Source organism: Notamacropus eugenii, chromosome 2 (genome assembly GCF_028372415.1).
Source record: "Notamacropus eugenii isolate mMacEug1 chromosome 2, mMacEug1.pri_v2, whole genome shotgun sequence".
Lineage (NCBI taxonomy): Eukaryota > Metazoa > Chordata > Mammalia > Diprotodontia > Macropodidae > Notamacropus > Notamacropus eugenii.
In genome coordinates this window covers 437,826,201-437,849,831 of record NC_092873.1, presented here as the reverse complement: position 1 = coordinate 437,849,831, position 23,631 = coordinate 437,826,201, and the positions used below count along the sequence as shown (strand labels likewise).

At 38.8% G+C, this 23,631-nt stretch overlaps 1 protein-coding gene across 9 annotated transcripts in view; it reads left to right on the top strand.

The window, feature by feature from the left end:
* Nucleotides 1–23,631, top strand: part of PPP1R12B (protein phosphatase 1 regulatory subunit 12B) — a 262,789-nt gene that overhangs the window by 107,511 nt on the left and 131,647 nt on the right. For 5 of the 9 annotated variants that reach the window (XM_072648185.1, XM_072648186.1, XM_072648184.1 and 2 more), the window contains exons 12-14: nt 5,259–5,384; nt 8,335–8,517; nt 12,912–13,094. In XM_072648185.1, the coding sequence (XP_072504286.1) occupies nt 5,259–5,384; nt 8,335–8,517; nt 12,912–13,094 (492 nt within the window). The remainder of the gene's footprint in view (nt 1–5,258; nt 5,385–8,334; nt 8,518–12,911; nt 13,095–23,631) is intronic. The other 4 variants (XM_072648190.1, XM_072648188.1, XM_072648193.1 and 1 more) reach the window with 2 other exon arrangements.

The window sequence follows — 23,631 nt, the reverse complement described above, 5'->3', positions numbered from 1 at the left end:
AACAGAAAGTATGTGATTAAGCACCACAGTGACTGGCAAAGACAGGTAAGTTCCTAGACCAGGAGGAAGAGCACTGTGTGTGGAAGTGGTTGGGGAAAGGAGGCAGAGTTTGAGGTATGGGCATTGGGGCAGGGAAAATAGCAGGAGTCTTCCACAAACATGGCACCTTTATGGGCTCAGAGGTTCAACTGGCCTGACCAGAGCCAAGTTGGCAAGTACTGTAAGATAAGGTAGGATAGGTGTTTTTTTCTTCCTGTATTGACACAGTATTTTCCTACTGTAATGTCTGCCTATTTGTTCAGTTTTCTCCTACTCTGAAGATATGCAGAAAGAAGTAGGACCAATGAAAGTTCCTGGGAAGCATATTTTAGGTTGTAATACAAAGAACTTCCTAATAAAGTGTGGAGGTGAAAAAGGAGTTTATTCTAGGTATGGGAGACAACCTGTGTGCAGGCATGGAGATGAAAGAGGGAATACCAAGTTTGGAGAACTACTTAGGCTGGGACATAGTAAACACTAAGAAGGAATGACATGAAATAAGTCTAGAAAGGAGGGTGGCATGCAAATTTGGGTGGTTTTTAAGTGCCAGGTTTTGAAATTTACATTTTATTCTGGAGGCAAAACAATCATTGAAGATTTTTGAGCAGGACAGTAATATGATCAGATCTTTTCCTTTGAAAAATCATTTTGGTAACTTTGTAGAGAATGGATTGAAGAGAAGGATATTGGAAGCAGGGACAACAATGAGGAAGGTGGGTCGGTTGTCCCAACGATAGGTGACGAGAGTCTGATGTCAGGTAGTGGCTGTGCAAGCAGAGAGAAAGTAATGAACCAGAGAGACGGGAGGGAGGTGAAATTGACAAGACTTGGCAACTGATTGAATGTGGGGTCTGAGGGAGAGGAAGGAATCAAGAATGACCCTGACGTGGTGAAGCCTACATACCCGGAAGGATTGGCAATGCCCCCAACAGAAATGGGAAGGTTGGAAAGAGGGTAACAGTTTAGAGGGTAAGACAAGTACTTCATCTTTGGAAATTTTTTAGTTTAACAGGCTTACAGAACATCTAATTGGATATGTTTGTATGTAGTTAGAGATGTAGCACTAGAAGTGAAGGAGAGGAATTATGGCTAGATGTGTTGACTTGAGAGTCTTCTTCATGCCAGTGATAATTGAGCACACGGGAAATGATGAGATCACATAGAGCTGCTTTGAAGTTCTTGGTAACTTTGGAGAGACACCAAGTGTTAAGAGTTGAGGGTTTGAGAAGTGAGTGGATGTTCAAAAAGTGCAAACAGATAGTATAGATGATACTTTCTAGGAGTTTGGTTATGGAAGGAAGAAGCACACAATATATAGCACACAATAGCTTGAGGAGATGGCAATCAAGTGAAGGATTTTTGTTTGTTTGTTTTGTTTTTGTTTTTTTAAGGAGATTAGAGCACTGGAAAAGCCAGTAAAAATGGAGAGATTAAGAATGAAAGAGGTAATCATGGGAAGGATAAGTTTTTAGGAGAGAATAGAATGGATGAGATCAAAGACATAAATAGAGGGGATTGACACTGGCAAAGTGAAGGATCATCTCTTCATCAGAGTTTGTAGTGAAGGAGGAGACAGTGGAGGATGATAAGGAAGCATTTTCAGGGGTAGATTAAGGGTGAAGAGGAAACTCAGGGAGTATTCCCTGTTTTTCCCAGTAAAGTAGGAGATAGTACATAGGGAGTCAGAAGAGAATAGAAAAGGTTTGGGGTTGGCATAGGGATAAAAACTGATCAAGAAACTGAATTTCTTGAGAAAGGCAGAAGAGTGGCCTGGACTCTAGTAGATGTCAAATTTCTGGGTATAGTGTTAGCTTATCCACTGAAACTTTATCCCTCCATCACTCAAAAACAAAATCCCTAAAAAAATTTTGCTCCAGACTTTCTAAATCTTCTAACAAAGTTTTGTCATACTGCCTGAAATTCTAATATGCATCCTTTTCTACAGGTACTTCTCAGAGGGTTAATGTATTAGTAAGCATTAATCCAGCCTGCCATATTTGTATTTGAACCTCTAGCACTGAGTATAGTGAACAGGAATGATAAGCAACAGCTAATTGGTGGGTAGTACCTAGGTGAAAGTGTCAGAATTTTGATTGGGGAAAGTTTGTAATGTTTTAGTATGGAGCACTTTGGTGGTTAGAGTAGAGAGGGAGATAGAGGGAGGTGCCTAGAAAAGTATAAAGGTCCTGAGGATCTCATTAGTGGGGCTTTAGGAGCTGAGAGTAGAGTGTGGAATGTCTAAAAGATAAGGTTTCCTACTTCAGCATTTTTCTAGAGCCAGCCTCCTACCAAGGAAAGGGGCAAGGATTAGGGGCAGGAGTGGAGCAAAAGATTCTTCTTTCTCCTAATTTTCTTCACCTCTATATGGCATGATCCCATATTTCTAAAATGCAGAAATTCAGCCATATTATGGATGAAATGGACGTCTATGAACTGCCCTGGGAATCCAACCACTATATGTAATATTTTATCTGGGAATCTAAACACTATTAATCGTAATTTTTTTCCCCAGTGGAAAAATGCATTGCCCTTCAACTTACCCATCTAAACAGCCAACTTACAAATCAATTTCTGGAATGCAACCATCTTGTAAATATGGACTGGCCAAGTAATGAAGTTAAGATAGCTTGATACAGATTATATAAGTAAGCAATGGGATACTTTAGAGTAAAGGTAATATCAATGTAGGATAGGGAAGCTTCGTAGATCATAGTAATCAATCAAATACCAAGCATTTATTAAACACCCACCTTGTACCAGGCACTGGAGATAAAGCACAAAAAGAAAGAGTTCTTAGCCTCAAGGAGCTTAAGTTCTATTATGGGGAACCAGTACATGCACATATGAGTATATAAAGAGTAAAAATGAGGTAATTTCAGAGTTGATGGAGTTATTAGCAGTTGAGGAATCGGGAAACACCATACATAAGTTAGTATATGAATTAAGCTTTGAAGGAAGGTAGGTCATTTTAGAAGTTAGCTTTGGAGCTGGAAGGATCTAATGATTATTCCATTTTGTGGATGAAGAATCTAAGGTATAGAAGCAGCTGAACTTCCTCCAGGTAACCTAGCAATTATATGGCAGAGCCAGGACTAGAAATCCACCCCCACCCCTAGGCCAGTGAGTCACTTGCTGAGTCATATGGATTTAGGCCTAATTTCTGTCTTAGATAAATATGTTCTTATAAGGAGTCTTCAGATGGTTATAAGTTCAGTGGGTTAGAAACCATTAATTTAAAACAAAAAAGTAGTAAAGGGTGGCTGTTTACATGTAGGCTTTGAATTGTCACAGAGTAATGAGTGGTTTTGAATTTCAAACTCCTCTTTCTCAGAGTATCTAATGAAATTTTTACCTTTTGTTTGTATCACAACATCTCTTGGTTGATGAGGGGGTAGAACTAGGGCACTGCTTACCCCAGAATACAGGATTTAACTAGGGTCTTTAAATGGATTTGTTACTTACTTTTAGCATTAACCTGGAGTTTTAAGGTTTTTGTAGCATATTCACAACTCTGCATTTGGATCAGTCAGTCCAAGAATCAACAAAATTCAGAATTATCATGATTAATTAATGATTAGTGTTAACTGATTATTCAGTCATATTGAACCTGAGGTACTATAGCCCAGAGCAAAATCTTATCTGGTGGAATTATTTTATTTAGGTTGCATGATTTTCAAAAACCTAACTAAAAAAATGGTTTTGGATCCTCACCTGGCTAGCCAAGTATCTCATGACTGTAAAGCTTGCAGTCCACGTGCTTACCCCCTGTCTTAGGTATACAGAGTGCTGGGCCAGCAGAACATGAATACAGCAGCATTTATGTAGGACCAGCTATGTTCCAGGAGCTATGCTGAGCACTTTACAGATATTATCTCTTTTGATCCTCACAGTAGCTATGGTGGGTAAGTGCTGTTATGACCCCCATTTTACAGATGAGGCAACTGAGTCAGGCAGAGGTTAAGTAAGTTGCCCAGGGTCAGATGACTAGTAAGTGTTTGAGTCCAGATTGGAACTTGGGTCTTCTTCATTACTTAGGCAGCTAGGTGATGTAGTGCATAGAATGCTAGGCCTAGGTACGCCATTGAACCTCTGACTCATTTTCTTCATCTGTAAAATGGGGCTCATGATGGTACCCAACTCCTATGGCTGTGGTAAGGATCAAACCTTAACGTACTCTCTGAATGTAGCTTTTGTCATTGCTGTTGCTTTCGTTATCCTCATCATCATCATCACATAGAGAAGGGTTGTGAAACCAGAAACTGCTGAATTCAGAGGCCAAAAATATACTGCCTTTGTCCACAGGGCTTCTCTGTCAGCTGACAGGGTCTCCCTGGGCACAGACTTCCCCAGAAATACCTCTTCCTCTCAACCTGTCATTTCCCTATTTGTTCACCTTACTATAAGTCATATCAATTCAAGTCAACAGGAGTTTATTATAGTTTATTCCATGCCTGGCACTGTGCTGAGCACTGAGTATGTATACAAAAAGAAAGGCAAAAATAGTCCCTGCCATTAAGGAGCTCCCATGGTAACCAGAGAAACAGCATGAAGGCAACTCAGTTCAGACAAGATGTCTAGAGGCTAAATGGAAGGTGGTCCCTGAGGGAAGGGGCTGACATTGAGGGGGATGAGGAAAGGCTTCTTGTGGGAATAGACAGGAAGCCTTCAGAGTTCTGTTCTCAGGGATTTAGTTCTTGGGAGTAGATAATCAGCCAAAAGACTGATGAAAGCACATTTATTTAGCCAGGAGAGAGGTAATTGAAATGGGGAAGGGAGCAAACATTTACGAAGCACCTGCTGTATGTCAGGTACTGTGCCAAGCACTTTATGCATGTTGTTTGATCCTCAAAACAACAAGTAGGTATTATTATCCTCATTTTACAGTTGAGGAAACTGAGACTGGCAGAGGTTAGGTGACTAGCCTAGGACCACACAGCTAGTTAAGTGTCTGACCCTGGATTTGAACTCAGATCTTCCTGACTCTAGGCCCATGGCACCATCTGCTTTACCACCTAGCTGCCTCATTGCTGTTTTCTTGCCTTTAGTCATGGCCCATTCTTACTGCTCCCTCCTAGTTTGTATTGCATAATGCATAATACATAATAATTAGAAGTCTGCGGCAGCATAGGAGTAGGGGTTCAAGGGCCCTGAAAATTTTCCCAGACTCAGTGTTTTGTTTTGTTTCTTTGGTTTGTTTTTTTCCTCTTTTGCCTCTACAGAGAATCAGCTGTTAATCTGGTGCGGAGTGGCTCTTATACTCGGCAGCTTTGGAGGGATGAAACAAAGGGAAACGAAACTTCTCAGACTGGTGCTCCTTCCACCTATGTGTCAACCTACTTGAAAAGGTAAATATCTTGAGGAAGAATTCCCAGTGATTACCCACAGCATATCATCTGACTCAAATGGAAGTGGTCTCTGAACCCTACAGGAGGATCTCTGCTGGCTGCACAATGACTTAGTGTTAAAATGTAGTATTATCTCTGTAGTTTTTAAAATTTTATTTTGCTCATATTTTCCAATTACATTTTAATCTGAGCCAGACCACACTCGGGAGTGTTGTGGGCTGCATGCAGCCTGTGGGCTGTACATTTGTCATCTCTGCCCTACAGAGAGAAGAGTGCTAGCTGCATGAGTCACTAAAATGCAGGATTTTTTAGCTTTCTTGGGATATTTTGGTTAATCTAAATTAAAAGCAGTTAACATTCATTGAATTAAATTAAGTCTTTGCCACAGATCTTAATTTTTCTTCTTTGCCTTCTTTCCCATGTCCTCATCTCCTTTTCCTCATCGCTATCCCATGACCTCCATAGAATCCTAAAACAGAGGATGTTGTAAGAACTGACCCTAAATCTGAATCATTCCTATTTCTAAAACTTATAGAGGAAGGGAAGGCCTCATCTAAGTTGCCTATATGTGTGCTTTGTTTTTTTAATTAAAAAAGATACTTTTAGAAGTAGGCCAGTTGATTAGGTGCCTGAGTTTTCTAAATAAATTGTTTGATAACTTCAGACATTAAAAGATGCTCAAGTTTAGGGAATACAGGTTTTTCCTTTTTCTTCCTGTTTTTACAGTCCCTTTTCCATAGTTACTTTGTTTATTATTGGTCAGTCAGTGAAGAGCCTCTTTGGCAGAATTGCTTGTCTAGCACTCTGTTTTGGACCTTGAGAATTGTTGATTTGGAAGATTCCTTCTCTCCTCGTTGCCCACTTTGCATTCCTTTTCCAGTCTCTTAGAGATTTCCTCCTCCCTTTATCTGCCACTCCTATTTTGTACTGTAGCCATCGTAGTCTGATGCATTAGTTGACTGATGGTTGTCTCAGCTTGGAAAGAGAGACTTTGTATGAGCAGCTTACCCAGGCTGGATCAGACCATATTTCTGTTTGATAGGAAGCATTTCCACTCTATCTCTCACTCATTACTACTGTCTAATAGGGAGTGAGAGGCACCACCAGCTGATAAATGTTTGAGCATGGCATTAGAATTATAAGCTTATGAAATAAATAACCTCTGTAGCCTTTTAATGGTTTTCAGTTTTGCACATACATGCTATGAAAGAAGACACACACAGCTAAATACAAGAAATTATTTTATTCTGATGCAAAATTATCTTTGATTTTCAGTTGTGTACATTCAGCCAGCCAGGTGCAGCAGGATAGGGGAGAATGAGAAAGCTAGTCAGACATATTGGATAGGTCAAGGGCTTGGTGCACCTTGTTTGATATGCCATAAGTCAATATCTTTTAACATTAAATGGCAGCAATGAAGTTCGTTGCCTTGGTAAGTGGGTCTGGTATTATTTCCTGATGGGATGTTGATTTTTTTGAGCCCATCTCTTTCTGAACAGGTTAAATGGATGCCATTTGGTTTGACAGATGCAATAAATTTCTTTGGCACAGCTCTTGTGAGCAGCAGGGAGAAAGGCTTTGTCAGATCAGGTTGGAGAGCATACTTATTAATGAGCATTTTGAAAGAAAATGTGTTCAAGATTCACCAGAAATTGAATTTTTATAGCTTTTCTAGTTCTAAGAACTCAAAGTACTTTCTTTGTGATTTCATTTGTCTTCAAACCTGGTTCTAAGATAAATAGGAAAATAGTATTCTCCTCAATTTTATAAACAAGGCCCCCCCAAATTATGACTTGTTCTAGGTTACAGAGCAGCGAAGGTAGAATTGTAGCACTAATCTCCCAACTCACAAGCCCATGCACAAGCCCATGTTTTTTTCTTTATATGATATGATTTTCAATCAGGACTATATGTGTCGTGCCATGATTTGAAAGGAAAAATTGGGTCACAATTCGAGTCATCCTGGGGCTAATGAGGAGACCTTGGAAAACAAACCTGTAGTTTTTTTCCTCCCTGCACTCAGGATTGCATTCATACCACAGAGAAAAACACCTGTCTTCCCCTTTCTTTAGAGGAGGCTTCCACTGCTTTCTTAACAAAGCCCAATGTCTGTACAACTCCTGTGGGTTCTTCTAAATACCTAACTCTGCAGTTTGAGCTGACTCCTGTATTTAGTGAAAACAGAAGTGAACTTTACTTTGTTTATTGCATCTTAGGCTAAGATGTGCTGAAGTCCTCTCAACAACACTTCTTTACTGCTAAATTATCCCAATTCCCTGTGCCTTGGGCTTTCCTTTTTCAATCTGTCAGTCCTTTAATAGTCTTCGTTCTTAGTTTGTTTTATGGAAACTTCCCACATTTTCTTCTGTCGTGTGGGCTTTCTGCAGTGCTAACTGGATTTCCATCAAGCTCTTTGGAAAGCACTATTTCTTAGCCTGGGCTCTAATAGGCTTGGCCTCTTTTAAAATGATCATTTCCTTTTCCTTTCCTGGTCTCTGTATTGGCTGTGCCTCCTACTTCCAGTGTCCCACGTTATCTATCTTCTCTCCTATTGCCCAGCATATTTTCCCTCTCCTGTCACTTCAGTTTCATATGAGCATTTAGGAAAGGAGTATTTTTTGCCTTTGGGTCTAATAGGATAGGTGTCTCTTTGAATATAATAATCTTCTTTTTCTTACCTACACTCCCCTAGCCATGTCTCCTATTTTCCTAGTCTTAACATTCCTTGTCTTCTCATTGCTGCATGTATTCTTATATTCTTCAGTGGAAACTGACCTGCCACATCCCCCTAACACTAGGGGGATCACTTCTTCGTTGCCTTACCCTCTGTAGGCCAGCTCATGTTTGTGTAAAGCGCACAGCCTGAGTGGGGAGATGGGACTGGGAATTGTTGTGTGCACTACATGACCTAAAGGGAAGTGACAAAGTGACCCTGTATGCTGTTTTGCAGTGCTTCATTTGGTAGAAGTAGTGACCCCACCAGTCCCTACATTTCAGCCAATCGCAATTCATCTCCTGCTACCTCACCCACTACCATTGGTTCATCTACCTCTCGAGGCAGCCAGTGGCAACCTGCCTCTTCCTGCCCTACACCAATCAGTGCAAATACTACTGCATCTGTTCACCATGGCAGGTAAGGTTTACTGGAGCCATTTACATTAGGTTCAACAAGTTTTTGTTGTTGATACCCAGACAGAAATTGTACTTAGGCCTCAAACTTGATGGAAATTACCTACAAAGCTAGATACACTTTTACAGTGCATTGCAACATATATAATACTCAGGATACATATTTAATTAACACCATTGGCTTCTACACTGGATTCTTTGGTCAGTTATGAATGGAATTCAGGGTTACCCTAGCATGTGTTAAATCAAATGTTAAAATGATTTGCATACCCCATTTGCAAGGTATGAATTTTTTGCAGATTTATAAAAGTTGGAATATTTTTTCTTCTATCTTTATAGAAAATAGAATGTGAACCTAGTCAGGATGAAAAGTGGCGCCTTATTCTAAAAGGCAGCCTCTAGTTGAAAGCCTTCTGCTTGCTAGATGCAGATGGACAGTGACTTGCTAGATAATGTGGGAAGGGGGATGTCATCATTCATTCGAAGTTTATTCCAAGATATTCTCTTCTTGACTTGTAGGTAAGTCCAAAGGTGTGGCTGTAAAGATAGCTGTGTGAAAGTTCAGCCGTGACTGAAAAAAAAGAGTACATTTTTATGGATACTTTTTGATTTTTAGGTTGCCTACATTTTCCAATGTATCTTTCCTCTCTCCCCCTAATAATAGTCATCCCTTGTAATAGAATAAAAAAGGAAGGGGAAGCAGTTGAGCAGAACTAACCAACCCTCTGAAATGCTCCAAGATGTTTAGGCCTCCTCCTTTCCAAAGAAAGAAAGGAGTTCAAGCAGTTGCTTTTAGGGCTGTGATATTTATGACTTTAGTTATGGAGATGATTTTACTTCAGTATAGCAGTTACTTACTTTTTAATGGGCCTAGGTTTTACAAATAACTGAAAGAAAACAGAAAATGATGATAGTAATAACTCTAACGTTGGGGCAATACTAAAAATGGTTCTTAGATCATAGGGTGTTAGGTTGTAAGATAATTGAACAATCAATCTATATATTTTGTAGTTGAGGATATGGAGACTCACTGCTAGGTATTAGCAGAACCAGAAGATGAGGCAGTGTGGTGAAGTCGAAAGAGCAATGAGTTAGGGGCAGCACGGTGGACTTAACCTGGAGTTAGGAGGACCTGAATTCAAATCTAGCCTCAGATACTTACTAGCTGTGTGACCTTGGGCAAGTCACTTAACCCCGATTCTTCCTCTCCCCCCCCTCCAAAAAAGAAAAAAAGAAAGAGCATTGAATTTAGAATTTTTAGGTCTGAGTTCAAATCCTAACTGTGCTAGTTACTGTGTAAAGATCTTGGGCAAATCCCCTCACCTTTGTGGGCCTCAGTTTCTTCACTTGTAAAATGAGACGGCTGGACTCTGATTTCTGAGGACCCTTTGTCTCTTAATCTATAGTTTTTGACCAGGACCTGGGTCTCACAGCTTCCAGTTCGGTACTTTCTTGTTATGCTGTACTTGACACCTACCAAGTCACCAGGAGGTTTCTTTCCCTAATGTAGGGGATGGTCATTTTAGACAGGTCTCTGTTATCAATTGCTGCTACTATTAGTAAAGCCATGTTATCACTAATGATTATTAATATCAGGAGTGATCATCGCCTTATTTCTGTTATGGTGGGGTGAACAGAAATACCGGCCTTAAAGGCAAGAAGACCAAGGCCTTAAAGGCAAGACTCCAACCTCTGATGGCTGTGGGCAAGGCCCTTCACTTGTGTGCCTCTCTTTTCTCATCTGATAGGACTTGGGCTCAGGATCTCGAAGGTCTTTTACTGCTTAGAAACCTAGAGCTGATCCTGTGATATGACATTGATTTGAGCCTCTGGAGAGAGTCAGGGTAGCTATTCTCCTGCCCATCTGACAAATCAGAACATTGAAGGTCAGAGAGGTCACAGGACTTGAGCAAGGTCAGATTTTGGGAGCTGGGGCTAGAATCCAGATCCTTGACTTCTAACCTGGGGTCCTAGACATTTGATATTGTACTCCCCCACCCCCCTCCCACCCTTACTTGTACAAAATCTATGTGCTTTTGAAAAAGAATAATAATTTTTAACACAAGAAGAGCTGGAATTTAAGAATACTTCAAAGGACCAAACTTTGTCAATTGCTAGAGTACTTTTTTTTTTTAATCCATAAGGCAAAGAAAACATAGTAGGGTGAAAGATTTTATTTCAAAGTAAAATTATAATTATTTTGTGTAAAATTATTGTCCTTAGTTCCTTCTAGTGTTTTTTAAAACTTCAATATTAAGGAGAAAACTCTCTACCATTTCTGTAGATACTACTTTTAGCAGTTCTACCTCTTGTATTTAGTTTTATGCTTATAGCAATACTAGGAATACAACAGAGGAATGATTTGAATCGGAAGAGAAGGAAGCTCTCATTTTATTGTGTCTGCTATATTCCTGGGACTGTGCTGAGTGTTTTGTACACATTTTTTCATTTTATCCTCACAACAACCCTAGGAGGCAGATTTTACAGTTGGGGCCACTTAGCTAGCGAGTGTCTGAGGGAGATTTGGCTCCAAGTCTTCTTGGCTCCAGGCCCAACGCTCTACCATCTAGTTAAGGCACCTCGTTGCCTTAGAAGCATCTATTGTTTACATTTAGTACGTATTTCATACATTTAATATAAACCTAAGCAGCATCTTTGGGTTCAGTTATTTTTCATATCTGATTTTTAAAATTGTGCTGATAATGATGTCACAGAATAATAGAATCTTTGAATTAAAAGGGACTTCAAAGTTGATCTTGCATGACCTGCGTGTTAAGTAGGAATCCATCCTCCACTTGAGGACCTCCATTGATGGGGTCCCACTTCCTTATTAGGGAACCTATTCTACTTTGGACAATTCTAATCGTGGGGAAGCTTTTCCTCACATTCTTATCAGCAGTACCACTGTGTAGAGTGTGTTATTACCTTAGTGCCCAATTTATTGTTTGCAAAAATGACAGTGATGCCTTAGAAGATAAAGGTCAGGAAGAACAACTGGGTCTGGTCAAATATATGTTAGGAAAAATAAAACATGGACTTAGTGTTCTAGTTCTTGTGGACTCACTTCTCATGTAGATCTTACAATATTGTCTTCAATCACTTCTGTTCTGACTGACTCATGCTACCTGCCGTTTGTGTGGCATCTCTGAGAGTATAGAGTTGCATCTAGTTTTCTGCCTTTCTTGATCCCAGCAGCTGCTACTGTCCTCTCCCAAAATTTGCCTTGTATTTATTTTGTGTAATATGTTGTCTCCCCTGGTAGAATGTAAATTGCTTGAGAGTGAGGACTTTTCTATTGTTTGTCTTTGTAGCCCCAACACCTAGTACCGTACTTGATGTGTAATAGTTGCATAATAAATGCTTGTTGAATCATTGGGGTGGATCTAGAGATGTATTCAATTTTTTTTAATCTGAATTTTTGCTTTGAAGCTTATTCTGCCAGTGTCATGTATTTGACCATGACAGATCACTTGCAAATTTTCACTGGATTAAGTTTATGGTAGATATCAGGTATTTAGGAGTTTTTATATCCTGATTGCTTCTCTGATAAGTGTGGTTTTCAATTTTGGATTTTTGTTACCCTAGCAACAAGCTGTGATATCACGAATAATAGCTTTCTGGGAGGAGAACCTGTAGTTGGAGCCAATCCCTTTAAGAAACAAAGATCCTGTTCTCATGCAAATGACTTTAATTATACATCTTGTAGATATAAAATCTGTAGTTAAAGTCGCACATAGAATCCTACTAGAATCCCATTTTGAACCAATAATTATTTGCCCTCTGATTTTCTTTTTTGTCAGAAATATATTATGCTAACATGCATGCAAGCAGCAAAGTAAATGGCTCAAATACAAAGCAGGAGCTAGGAGAGATAGAATTAAATATGCTAAGGATTTACTAAATATTCAGAATATTTATATATGGATAATACAAGAAGCTCACCATCATATCTTGGCTCAAGACTTCCATGAAGACTCCCTTTCCCATTGATTGAGGGGTAGATGGAGACAGGAATTGTAAGTGACTTCAGTGTCCTTTTCATGCGTGGCCAGAACCAGCTTGTGTATGCATGTGTGGGATCCAGATGGCAGCAAGGAATCCTGCAAAATACTGTTGCCCATGTCAGTCAGTGTCTTGGCTGTGCCTTAGCTAATGGTTTTTATCTCAGGTGAGGAATTTCATTAAATGCAGTCTCTTGAGTGGTGGGTGGGGAGGTGGCTGCGAATGAGCACAGTGTTAGTTTTCCCAAGCAGATAAGCTTTTTAAACTTAAAAAGCTCAGAATTAAAGAGAAGCAGGAAGGTTTTGCTATTAAATCTGACTTGATTCTACCCTCTGTCAGGGGTCTGTTGGGGGAGATGCCTAAGTGTGCTCTGTGTTGCATCTTCTTTGGTTTCAGAACTCCTTACAAGATCCATGCAGATCCATCTGTGGAAAAAGCTGCAGACAGTGTGTCCTCTAGCACCCCGCTGTGTGTGATCACCAATCGCCCCGCCCCTAGCACTGCCAATGGGGTTACAGCTGCCAATGTGCTCTCAACTACTGGGACAGACTCCTCCACAGAAGCCAGAGAGAGGAGGCGGTGGGTGACAGTTTTTATTTTCATCTATTAAATATTGGTTTGAGGCAATTGATAAAGAAGTGGGACATGATATTTCTTGTCCATCCTTAGGATGATTTGTGTTGAATGATTCCATATGTTCCAGTGTTTATCTTTGACCTCAGGGTGGCTTTGTGGGCATGGGAGGGATGGAAGGAGAAGATCTCGACATATCAAAAGTGCTGTGTTCTGTATGTACTGTTATTTCATTGATACTGTGAGCCAATGAAATGGAAGGGAATCTTTTACCTGTTGTTATTTATTAAAAACCAGAAGTACAAAGATGTTGTGATTTTTCAGGATCACATAGCAAACTGGGAATAAATTTAAAGGGCTACATTAAAATAGAAGAGTTACAGAATAAAAACATTAAGGGAAAGTTTTGATCATTCCATCCAAAAAAGATATGTCTAGAGGAAGACATGGTAGGATAAGAGGCAGCATACTATAACAGACAGAAAAGTTAAAAGTCAAAGATCCTAGTCCTCGCCTGGCTTATATCACTTAAGAGCCATGTGACCTTGGTTAAATTATTTAAACTCTCTGAGCCTTATGTCCTTATCTGTAAGATAGAGATAATAATACCTGCCCTGTCTACCTCACCAGACTGTCATGAATATCAAATAAAATACTGGATATGAAAGTACCTCATGACTTAAAGTGTTGTACTAATCAGCGTAAGCTGATGAGCTATTTGACTTTTCCACTGGAGGTGGAGCTTGGGAGACATGATTCTAGTAGGAAAGGTTTAGTGTAGACACTAAGAATTTTTTGCATGTGAGCATTCAGATCCCTTAGAATAGGTCATGGAGGAAAAAGAGTTTTCTACTTGCCCAGGAGTATGTAATTCTGCTTGGAGGCACAAAGCGAGTTCTGATGAACCCCAGAGCCCCTACTAATTATTTCTCTCATAGTAAATAAAAAGTGTTACTCTAACTACTTACATTTGGATTTTACCATCTTCAGTTTCCAAAAGACGGTTTTCATTGTGAAAGAATAGCAACTCTGGTTTTAATCAGTGAGAAAGATGGTTATTTTGGATATTTTCATTCTGTTTTATTTTTAATTGATCTCTGAAACTAGAAATGAATGAGAGTTTTGCATGGTAGAGGGGACAAAAGGAGGTGTGATATAGAGCTAAGAAATAAATATTTTCTTCCTACCAGTCATTTCTTTCATTGATAACATATTGAATGAAGAAGGCTCATTTTCTCCTTAAGCACATATCAGAAACCATAATTTCTTCTTGTGTATTGGTTTGTCACCAAAGAAATATTAATAAACCAGTGTTGGACATGTAATATATACCTAATAGTAGCCCAGATGTAATTTAGATACAGGTGAAAACTTGTTAAGTACAATAATGATATTCCTATACAAGGAAAAAAACTCCCAGATGGAATTTCTCCTTCCATTTAAAAAACTCTACTGTACTAATAGAATTAACATTAAGGTTAGCTTCCTCATTGTGCTTATTCTTGAAAAGAAGGAGGAGTCAGAGTATACATCATACATGAAGTGCCTGCTTGTATCAGTCAGTTACATGTTTATGGTGCTATGCCCATAACTGGAGATAGAGAACCAAAACCTGAGAGTTTCTGCCTTGTAAGAGTTAAAATTCTACTGAAGAAGGCAGCATATGCACACATAAGTGTCAAGGGAATTTTCCATGGGAGGAAGGGAGGAGGAACCAGAAGCTAACAAGGATCAGGAAGGGCCTCCTCCTTCTCAACAAGCATTTATTAAGCATTTATTATGTACAAGTCCTGTGTTAAGTACTGGGAATACATAAAAAGGAAAAAACATGATCCTGATCTCAAGGAGCTTGTAGGGGAGGTACCTACAAAAATAAATGATATAAATACAAGAGATATACAGTGTGAAGGGAAGGAGATCTAAGGCAAGAGACACTAGCAGTTGAGGAGAAGTGTGGGAATCAGAAAAAACCTGTCATGGAAGGTGAGATTTGAGTTTTGAAGGAGGCAGAGCCATGTGGAGGATGGATTAGAAAAGAGAGAGACTTAAAGCAGGGAGACCAATTGGAGGGCTCGTGTAGTCCAGGTGAGAAATGATAATGGCCTGAGTGAGGGTGGTGGCTGTCTCAGTATAGATGATTGGGAGAGATGTTCAGACAGAAACATGGTTTAGCAATTGGTATGAGTCAGAGAGATGATTCTGGGTGACCAGCGTTCTGAATCTGGGTGACTAGAAGAATGATGATGCCCTTAACAAACTTTCCTAAGAAAATGGAAGGTTTGGAATAAGAATCAGTTCAGTTTTGGACATAGTTTGACATCCAGTTTGAAATTTCCAATAGGTATTTCATGATGTGGGATTGGAGCTTAGGAAACAGGGAAGTTACATTGGGATGATAATTAGTTCCATGGAAGCCAATTAAGTCACCTAATGAAGCAATACAGAGAAAAAAAAGGAAGTGGTCCAGGACAGAGCCTTGGGATAACATTCAGAGAGTGTGATATAGATGAAGATCCAAAAAAAGGAGAATGAGAAAAAAATGTTCAGACAGGTATTAGGTGAACCAGAAAAAAATAGTGCCATGAAGTTAGAAAGGAGAAAGTATCTAGGAAAAGAGGGTATTTTAAGAGGGTGTCAGGTGCTCCAGAGGTCAGGAAAGATGAGGATGGAGGAAGGACCATCACCTCTGGCAGTTAAATTATGATCACTGACTTTGGGGAGAGCAGATTTTAGCTTTCTGAAGCACTTTGGTTGAATGAGGTTGGAAGCTAGTTTTCAAAGGGTTGAGAAATGATTGAGGGGTGGAAGGAAGATAGTTCGTTTTCTAAGATTTTGTCTGTAAAAGGGAGGAAAGACAATATATCTTGGATGTGGGTGCTGGAATCTATTAAGACCGAAACATGTTTGTAAGCCTGCAGGGAAGGAACAAGTAGATAGAAGTTAAAGAGTAGAGAGAATGGGGATTAAGGAAGCAGTCTGTTGGAGAAGGCTGGTAGGAGTGGGACTAAGAGGCAGTATAAAGATATTGGTCTTGGAGAGGAGAGGGGATTACTTCTTCAGCAGGGTTTGTAATACAGAAGGAGAGAATAGCAAATGATATCTGGGGTTTGAAATGTAGAGAAATGGAAGCTCAGGGGGAATGGCTCTACTTCCTCATGAATGTGTGAGCTGAGTTCCTCAGATGAGAGACGGTGATGGAGTAGTGTGGGAGACTTGAGAGTTGAAAAGATTTGGAATAGTGGGCTGTGGAAAGGACACTGGAGAATTAGTTAAGGAAAAATGAAATTATTTCATTGCTGTTGTGAAGTCTCATTTGAAATTAGATAACATAAATTTGTAGTGAACCTAGTTAGCAAGATTCCAGCAGCAAAAGAGTAGGAGTGGAGGAGGTAGAACTGTGGGAGTTATCTAGGTTTGGGTTTGGCCACACAAGAGCAGAAGTAGGGTAAGGAGTCAAGAGTAAAGAACAGTATGATATTGAACTGATTAACTGTAGAGTTGAGATTAGAAAGGGAAGAAAGTTGAAACTAGCAGTTACTATAGAGAATAATAAATAAGACCGTTTTCTGCTTTTTGGGAAATAATAGTCTAACACTAACATTAATCAAAGTACACACACACACACACACACACACATATAGATATAGATACATACACACAATATGGAGATTTTAGAATAACAACATTAAACCAAGACATGAATGGTTTGTAAGTGCATTTTAGGGGTGAGAGGTAAGGGGAAGAGCGTATTAGGAGAGTAGCTGTAGGAGTGTAGGGTCAGAATGTGTTGGCACCTCTGGTGGGCTATATACTATGCAAGGTGCTGCCTATCAAAGATGGGGATAGCAGAGGTGGATGAACTGGAAAATTAATCAAGAAGATGTGATCCTTTACCCCCAAGAAGTTTACAGTCTAGCTAGAGAAATGTAGCATAAAGGAATCATCTTTTTTTTTCATTTTGTAACTTTATGTTAAAAAGACAGTATCACAGTATAGATACTTTCAATATGAATTTATATAAATTGCTGTTTAATAAATACATTCAATGCAAAAAGAAAATATACAAGCTTTTTGGCTGCCATTTCTATTCTGTAATTACTCCGATGCACTTTCTCTAGCTCTCTTACTCTTGGATTAAGAGTTGTTCAAACAGAAAACTATGACACTATAAAAAAATTTACATGAAATGTAAGTAAAGATGAGGCAGAATTTTAAAATATAAAAGTTATGAAAGTGTATTTAATTTTCACTCCTGTAATTCACACTCATAATTCTTTTTTAAAATTATTTTATTTGTGTTTAGTGTTCTACAATCACTTCCATATGTCTTAGATTTTTTTCCCCTCCTTCCCCACTCCCTCCCCAAGACAGCATGCAATCTTACATAGGTTCTACACATACATTCCTATTAAATACATTTTCACCTTAGTCATGTTGAATAGAAGAATTAAAATGAATGGGAGAAACCATAAAACAAAACAAAACATAATACAAAAGAAAATGGTCTGCTTCATTCTGCGATCCAGTTCCATAGTTCTTTCTCTGGATGTGGAAGGCATTTTGCCTCAAAAGTCCATTGGGAATTTTTTAGGTCCTTGCTTTGCTGTGAAGGACTAAGTCTACCAGGAAAATTCCTCACACACTGTGGTTGTTGCTGTGTGCAAAGTTCTCCTGGTTCTGCTCCTTTCGCTCAGCATCAATTCATATAAATCCTTTCAGGCCTCTCTGAAGTCTTCCCATTCATCATTTCTTATAGCACAATAGTATACCATTGCATTCATATACCACAATTTATTCAGCCATTCCCCAGTTGATGGGCATCCCCTTGATTTCCAGTTTTTGACCACCACAAAGAGAGCTGCTACAAATATTTTTGTACATGTGGGACCCTTTCCCATTTTTATGATCTCTTTGGGTTACAGTCCTAGAAGTGATATTGCTGGGTCAAAGGGTATGCACAATTTTTGTAGGCCTTTGGGCATAGTTCCAAATTACTCTCCAGAATGGTTGGATCAGCTCATAGTTCCACCACCAACGAATTAGTGTTCCAACTCTCCCACATCTTCTCCAACATTTGTCATCTTCCTGTTCTGTCATGTTAGCCAATCTGATAGGTGTGATGTGGTACCTCAGAGTTGTTTTGATTTGCATCTCTCTAATCAATAGTGATCTAGAGCATTTTTTCATATGACTATAGATAGGTTTAATTTCTTCCTCTGAAAACTGCCTGTTCATATCCTTTGATACACTCTTATAATTCTTAAGAGATTCATTCACTGAAATTGAAATCAAGAGGTAATGGTGAAAAAATTTAAAACGATTAAGTCTAGTTTCATTTCTCCATTTCAGACAATTATAAGGAGTAGACATAGACAATTAGTGTGTGTGGAGGGCACAAAGAAATCATCTTTTAAAAGATGAAAGTAAAGTGAGTACAAATTATTGTAGTCTATATGACTAGTTATGTCCTGAAAAGATGTAGGACAAAATGTGAATAGAGTTGGTAAATATCCCTGAAAAGAATTTTGAGTTACATTTTATTTTTTAAAAATATTTATTGATGCTTATTAAAAACATCTCATCACTTTCCAACAACTCTATTCACCCCAAGAGAAGACTGCCCTTATAATAAAGTGAAGAGCCTTCCTTTATAATAAAAAATATACTTCCCTTGTAATAGAGTTTAACAGTTAAAACAAATCAACACGTTGATCATATCTGATAATTCCATGTCTGTATTCTATCATTTTTTTAGTGAATTGCATTTTGAAGGGAGAGAAGATGGGATAGAGAGGGACAGGTGGAAGATAGAAAAAGCCAGAAAGTCTTTGTGAAGGTTTTAGGACTTTTTTGATTGTGGGAAATCAACCACGGGGGAGGTGAGGAGTGAGGAAATGTTCTAGTTGTAAGACTTGGAGTTGCAAATGAGGTGAGTACAAAAATAGAATTTAGAGTCTGAAAGTGAGAAAACTAGATGGACTCTCTTTTGATGTAATTGAGTTAACATTTCTGTTAATATTAGCCTCCTCATTTCCCTTTTCACAAAAACCTCTGTTGAGTGTCTCATTTCGTGTAGCTCTGGGTTGAATGCTACCTACTCAATAGGCACTCACATTTTCTAAGGCAGACAGAACACATTGGTGTAGAAAAACATATAAAAGACACATGTGCATACATACATATATAGTGTATGTATAAGACGTATTTTCTGGAATAGAATAGAAGCATTAAACTGTGATTTGCACAATGATGCTATTGACCAACTCACTAGCATTAAGGATATGAGTGATATTCTAAGAGTGTTATGCTGAATGGATCAAATGTGACTTACATGTATAGAATACTGCAAATATATCTCTTGAGAAGGCCTGCCTTCTTGGGAATGAAAAACCCATGCTCATAAAACATTTTATTATGGCTGTTGGTGAGATAAAGCCAATTTATTTTCTCTTTTCACCCAAACATGAATTTACCCCTCCCACTCCCTCAACCCCCACTACACAAATCAGATGTTTCATAAGCAACCTGTTCTTCTCTCTAATAGCATGTGCTGCTGCTTAATTCTTTCCTTGAAATTGCATCATTCCCTGTAATCAGCCTTTTGTTGCACTATAAAAGGACATATCACAGCTCCTGCTGTGAACTAGTGCAGGCATAGAGAGTCTATTTTCAAAATATCTGATTTGAATCTCATGATGATTGGCAAAATGCGACTTTAAAACTGACTTTGGAGAGGCTATAACTCTAGGAAGGGTAAGATATATGGTCAGTGGAAGGAGGGAGAATGTTTTATTTCCTAAGTATCAGACACATGGGCTTTTATTAGAGAAGTCTCATTCTCACTAAGAGTGAGATAAAATTTTGGATTAGAGAGGAGGTCTGAATCTATATTTGTGTGACTATAGCCTATATTCTTAGTGTTGGTGAGAGTTATATTCATTTTGCTGGCTACTGGGACTGAAATTATTATGGTACAACATTTTAAGATGACTTTTTAGCTTCTTCAGTGTTCATGAACATATCAGGTTGAATCAAATTAATTGACTGACTTCAAGTCTCATGGGAATCCTGATGATTTACTCTGTTGAATAGACAATATAACTCAGGGTTAAAACTTTTAGAACACTTCTGTTATTTTTAACAGATACTACCTTGAATTAGGAAGCATTTAAAGTACTCTCACATCTATATTTATTCATACCTTTTATTTGAGGTGAAGAGAGGCAGGTACTGTTCTTCCTATTTTACAGATTTGAAAAAGTGAGACCAAGAAAAGGGAAATAATTTTTTCAAGGTCTCATAGTGAATGAGGTAGTGGAAGACTAAGGACTAACTCACACCTTGGCTCTCCTCAGTCTCTACACTGAATTGTTTAACTAGCTGTTTCTTCCTTTGGATGCAGTTACTATTAAGTTCAGAGGGTAGGTCTGGGTTGTAGGATGACCTGTTATTTTCAGTTTATAACCCAGGATGAGAGAATCTGAGTTTCTCTTTGAATGAGCCTGTGACTGAAATCTTTTCTCTAATGTCTGTTGCACAAATTTCATAGTTCTTATGAACATTACAAAAACCAGTGGGCTTATTTGATTGTAAAGGGATTACTTTGGCTATCTGACAGCAGATTGAAAATGGAAAGTGGTAACCAGTTTGAAGATAAGCCTGTATGGATATCAAGTCTGAACAGCAGCTGTCACTGTGGTGTAGCGATCTGATTCATTTTCCAAAGCCTAAAGTTTTCCTTAGCAACAAACTATAAACAAGTCCCTAGCTAATATTAGAGTCCTCTAAAAGCATTTGATTCTCTTGCACTCCCTCCCTTTGTGCTCTTGTGTCCACCCTCACCTTTTTTCTGCCTCCCTTTTCTTCATTCCCCCTCCCTTCCTGCTTTGCTCACTTTCTCTCCTCTTCTCTCCTTCTCTTCCCTTTTCTCCCTGCCTTTCCTTCTTTCTTCTCCTTTGTCCTACTTCTCTGCCCTTTTGTGTGAGCATTCTTTGTCCTGTATTGTACTGAGTTAGTTTGTCTAATCAAAGGCAAGGACTTTTAGTTTTTCTTAGTATTCCCTGCACCTAGCAGAGTGACTTCTATGTGGTGAACAATTAATAATTGCATGTTGAATTGAGGTTCAGCTCTGTATTGAGCTTATGATGGGTACTGGTGATAGCAGGCTTACAAGACATGAATGGGTGAGATGGTTCATTTCTCCTGACCTTTGCTGGCGTCCTGACATCTTCATGATGCATTTATATTAGCAAGGTCAAGTCAGAATCTAATCAGTGACTCTGATATGGACACAGTATGAATATAACTTCAGTCAATGCAAATGTCTTTTAATGGAGTTGAGTGAAAAACAACTAAATTATAATTCCATCATGCCTTTTGGTTTTGCTGAGTCACTCCTAATATGAAACTGATGAGACCATTGTTTTGGTTGCTAGAAAAGTTTTAGTTGCATAGTTTTTTTTATATTTTTACTTTTTATGTCACCTTCATTTCCAAATATAGCTCTACCCTCCCCTTCCCAGAATGCCTTCCCTTGTAACAAAGATTGCTAGAAATTGAATTACGTTGTTCAATTATGAACAATGGAAAGAACCCTTTGATATCACTGGATCCTAGATGGAATCATCTAATACATTTCGTATGAGGAAACTGACATCAAGATAAGTTGTGTAACTTTCCTAAAGTTGTCCAAATAGTAGCTCAATTGGAGTTCATATCCAGGTCTTCTCTCCGACTCCAGTGCCCTTGCCACTGTATTGTGATCTTATCCAAGTTTGTAACAAAGCTTTAATTCAAGGCTTGTCAGTTAGATTGTACAGAGTACTACGCTAGGTGCTAAGGGGGATACAAAGTTAAAATAAGATATTGTCATGGTCTGCTATGGACATAAATAGATAACTGTAATAAACAATATGTGAGTGCATTACAGAGGTACAGAACAAAATGCTATGTGAAGACTGAGTAAAGCTGGTTACTAATTTGGTTCAGGCAAAGTTTTATTGAACAGGTGGCATTCGAGTTGCATCTTTATTTATTTATTTATTTATTATTAATTTATTTAACTTTTAACATTCATTTTCACAAAATTTTGGGTTCCAAATTTTCTCCCCATTTGTCCCCTCCCCTCCCCCCAAAACACCGAGCATTCTAATTGCCCCTATCACCAATCTGCCCTCTCTTCTATCATCCCTCCTTTCCCTTATTCCCAACTTCTCTTTTGTCCTGTAGGGCCAGATAACTTTCTATACCCCTTTACCTGTATTTCTTATTTCCTAGTAGCGAGAACAATACTCGACAGTTGATCCTAAAACTTTGAGTTGCAACTTCTCTTCATCCCTCCCTCCCCACCCATTCCCTTTGGAAGGCAAGCAATTCAATATAGGCTATATCTGTGTAGTTTTGCAAGTGACTTCCTTAATAGTCATGTTCTGTAAGACTAACTATATTTCCCTCCATCCTATCCTGCCCCCATTGCTTCTATTTTCTGTTTTGATCCTGTCCCTCCCCAAGAGTGTTGACTTCAAATTGCTCCCTCCTCCCATTGCCCTCCCTTCCATCATCCCCCCCACCCTGCTTATCCCCTTCTCCCCCACTTTCCTGTATTGTAAGATAGGTTTTCATACCAAAATGAGTGTGCATTTTATTCCTTCCTTTAGTGGAATGTGATGAGAGTAAACTTCATGTTTTTCTCTCACCTCCCTTCTTTTTCCCGCCACTAAAAAGTCTTTTGCTTGCCTCTTTTATGAGAGATAATTTTCCCCATTCCATTTTTCCCTTTCTCCTCCCAATATATTTCTCTCTCACCACTTAATTTTTGAGATATGATCCCATCCTATTCAATTCACTCTGTGCTCTCTGTCTCTGTGTGTGTGCGTGTATGTGTGTGTGTGTGTAATCCCACCCACTACCCAGATACTGAATAGTTTCAAGAGTTACTAATATTGTTTTTCCATGTAGGGATGTAAACAGTTCAACTTTTATAAGTCCCTTATGACTTCTCTTTGCTGTTTACCTTTTCATGCTTCTCTTCATTCTTGTGTTTGAAAGTCAAATTTTCTTTTCAGCTCCGGTCTTTTTATCAAGAATGCTTGAAAGTCCCCAATTTCATTGAAAGACCATTTTTTCCCCTGAAGTATTATACTCAGTTTTGCTGGGTAGGTGATTCTTGCTTTTAGTCCTAGTTCCTTTGACTTCTGGAATATCCTATTCCATGCCCTTCAGTCCCTTAATGTAGAAGCTGCTAGATCTTGTGTTATCCTGATTGTATTTCCACAATACTTGAATTGTTTCTTTCTAGCTGCTTGCAATATTTTCCCCTTGACCAGGGAACTCTGGAATTTGGCCACAATGTTCCTAGGAGTTTCTCTTTTTGGATCTCTTTCAGGAGGTGATTGGTGGATTCCTTGAATACTTATTTTGCCCTCTAGTTCTAGAATATCAGGGCAGTTTTCCTTGATAATTTCATGAAAGATGATGTCTAGGCTCTTTTTCTCATCATGGCTTTCAGGTAGGCCCATAATTTTTAAATTGTCTCTCCTGGATC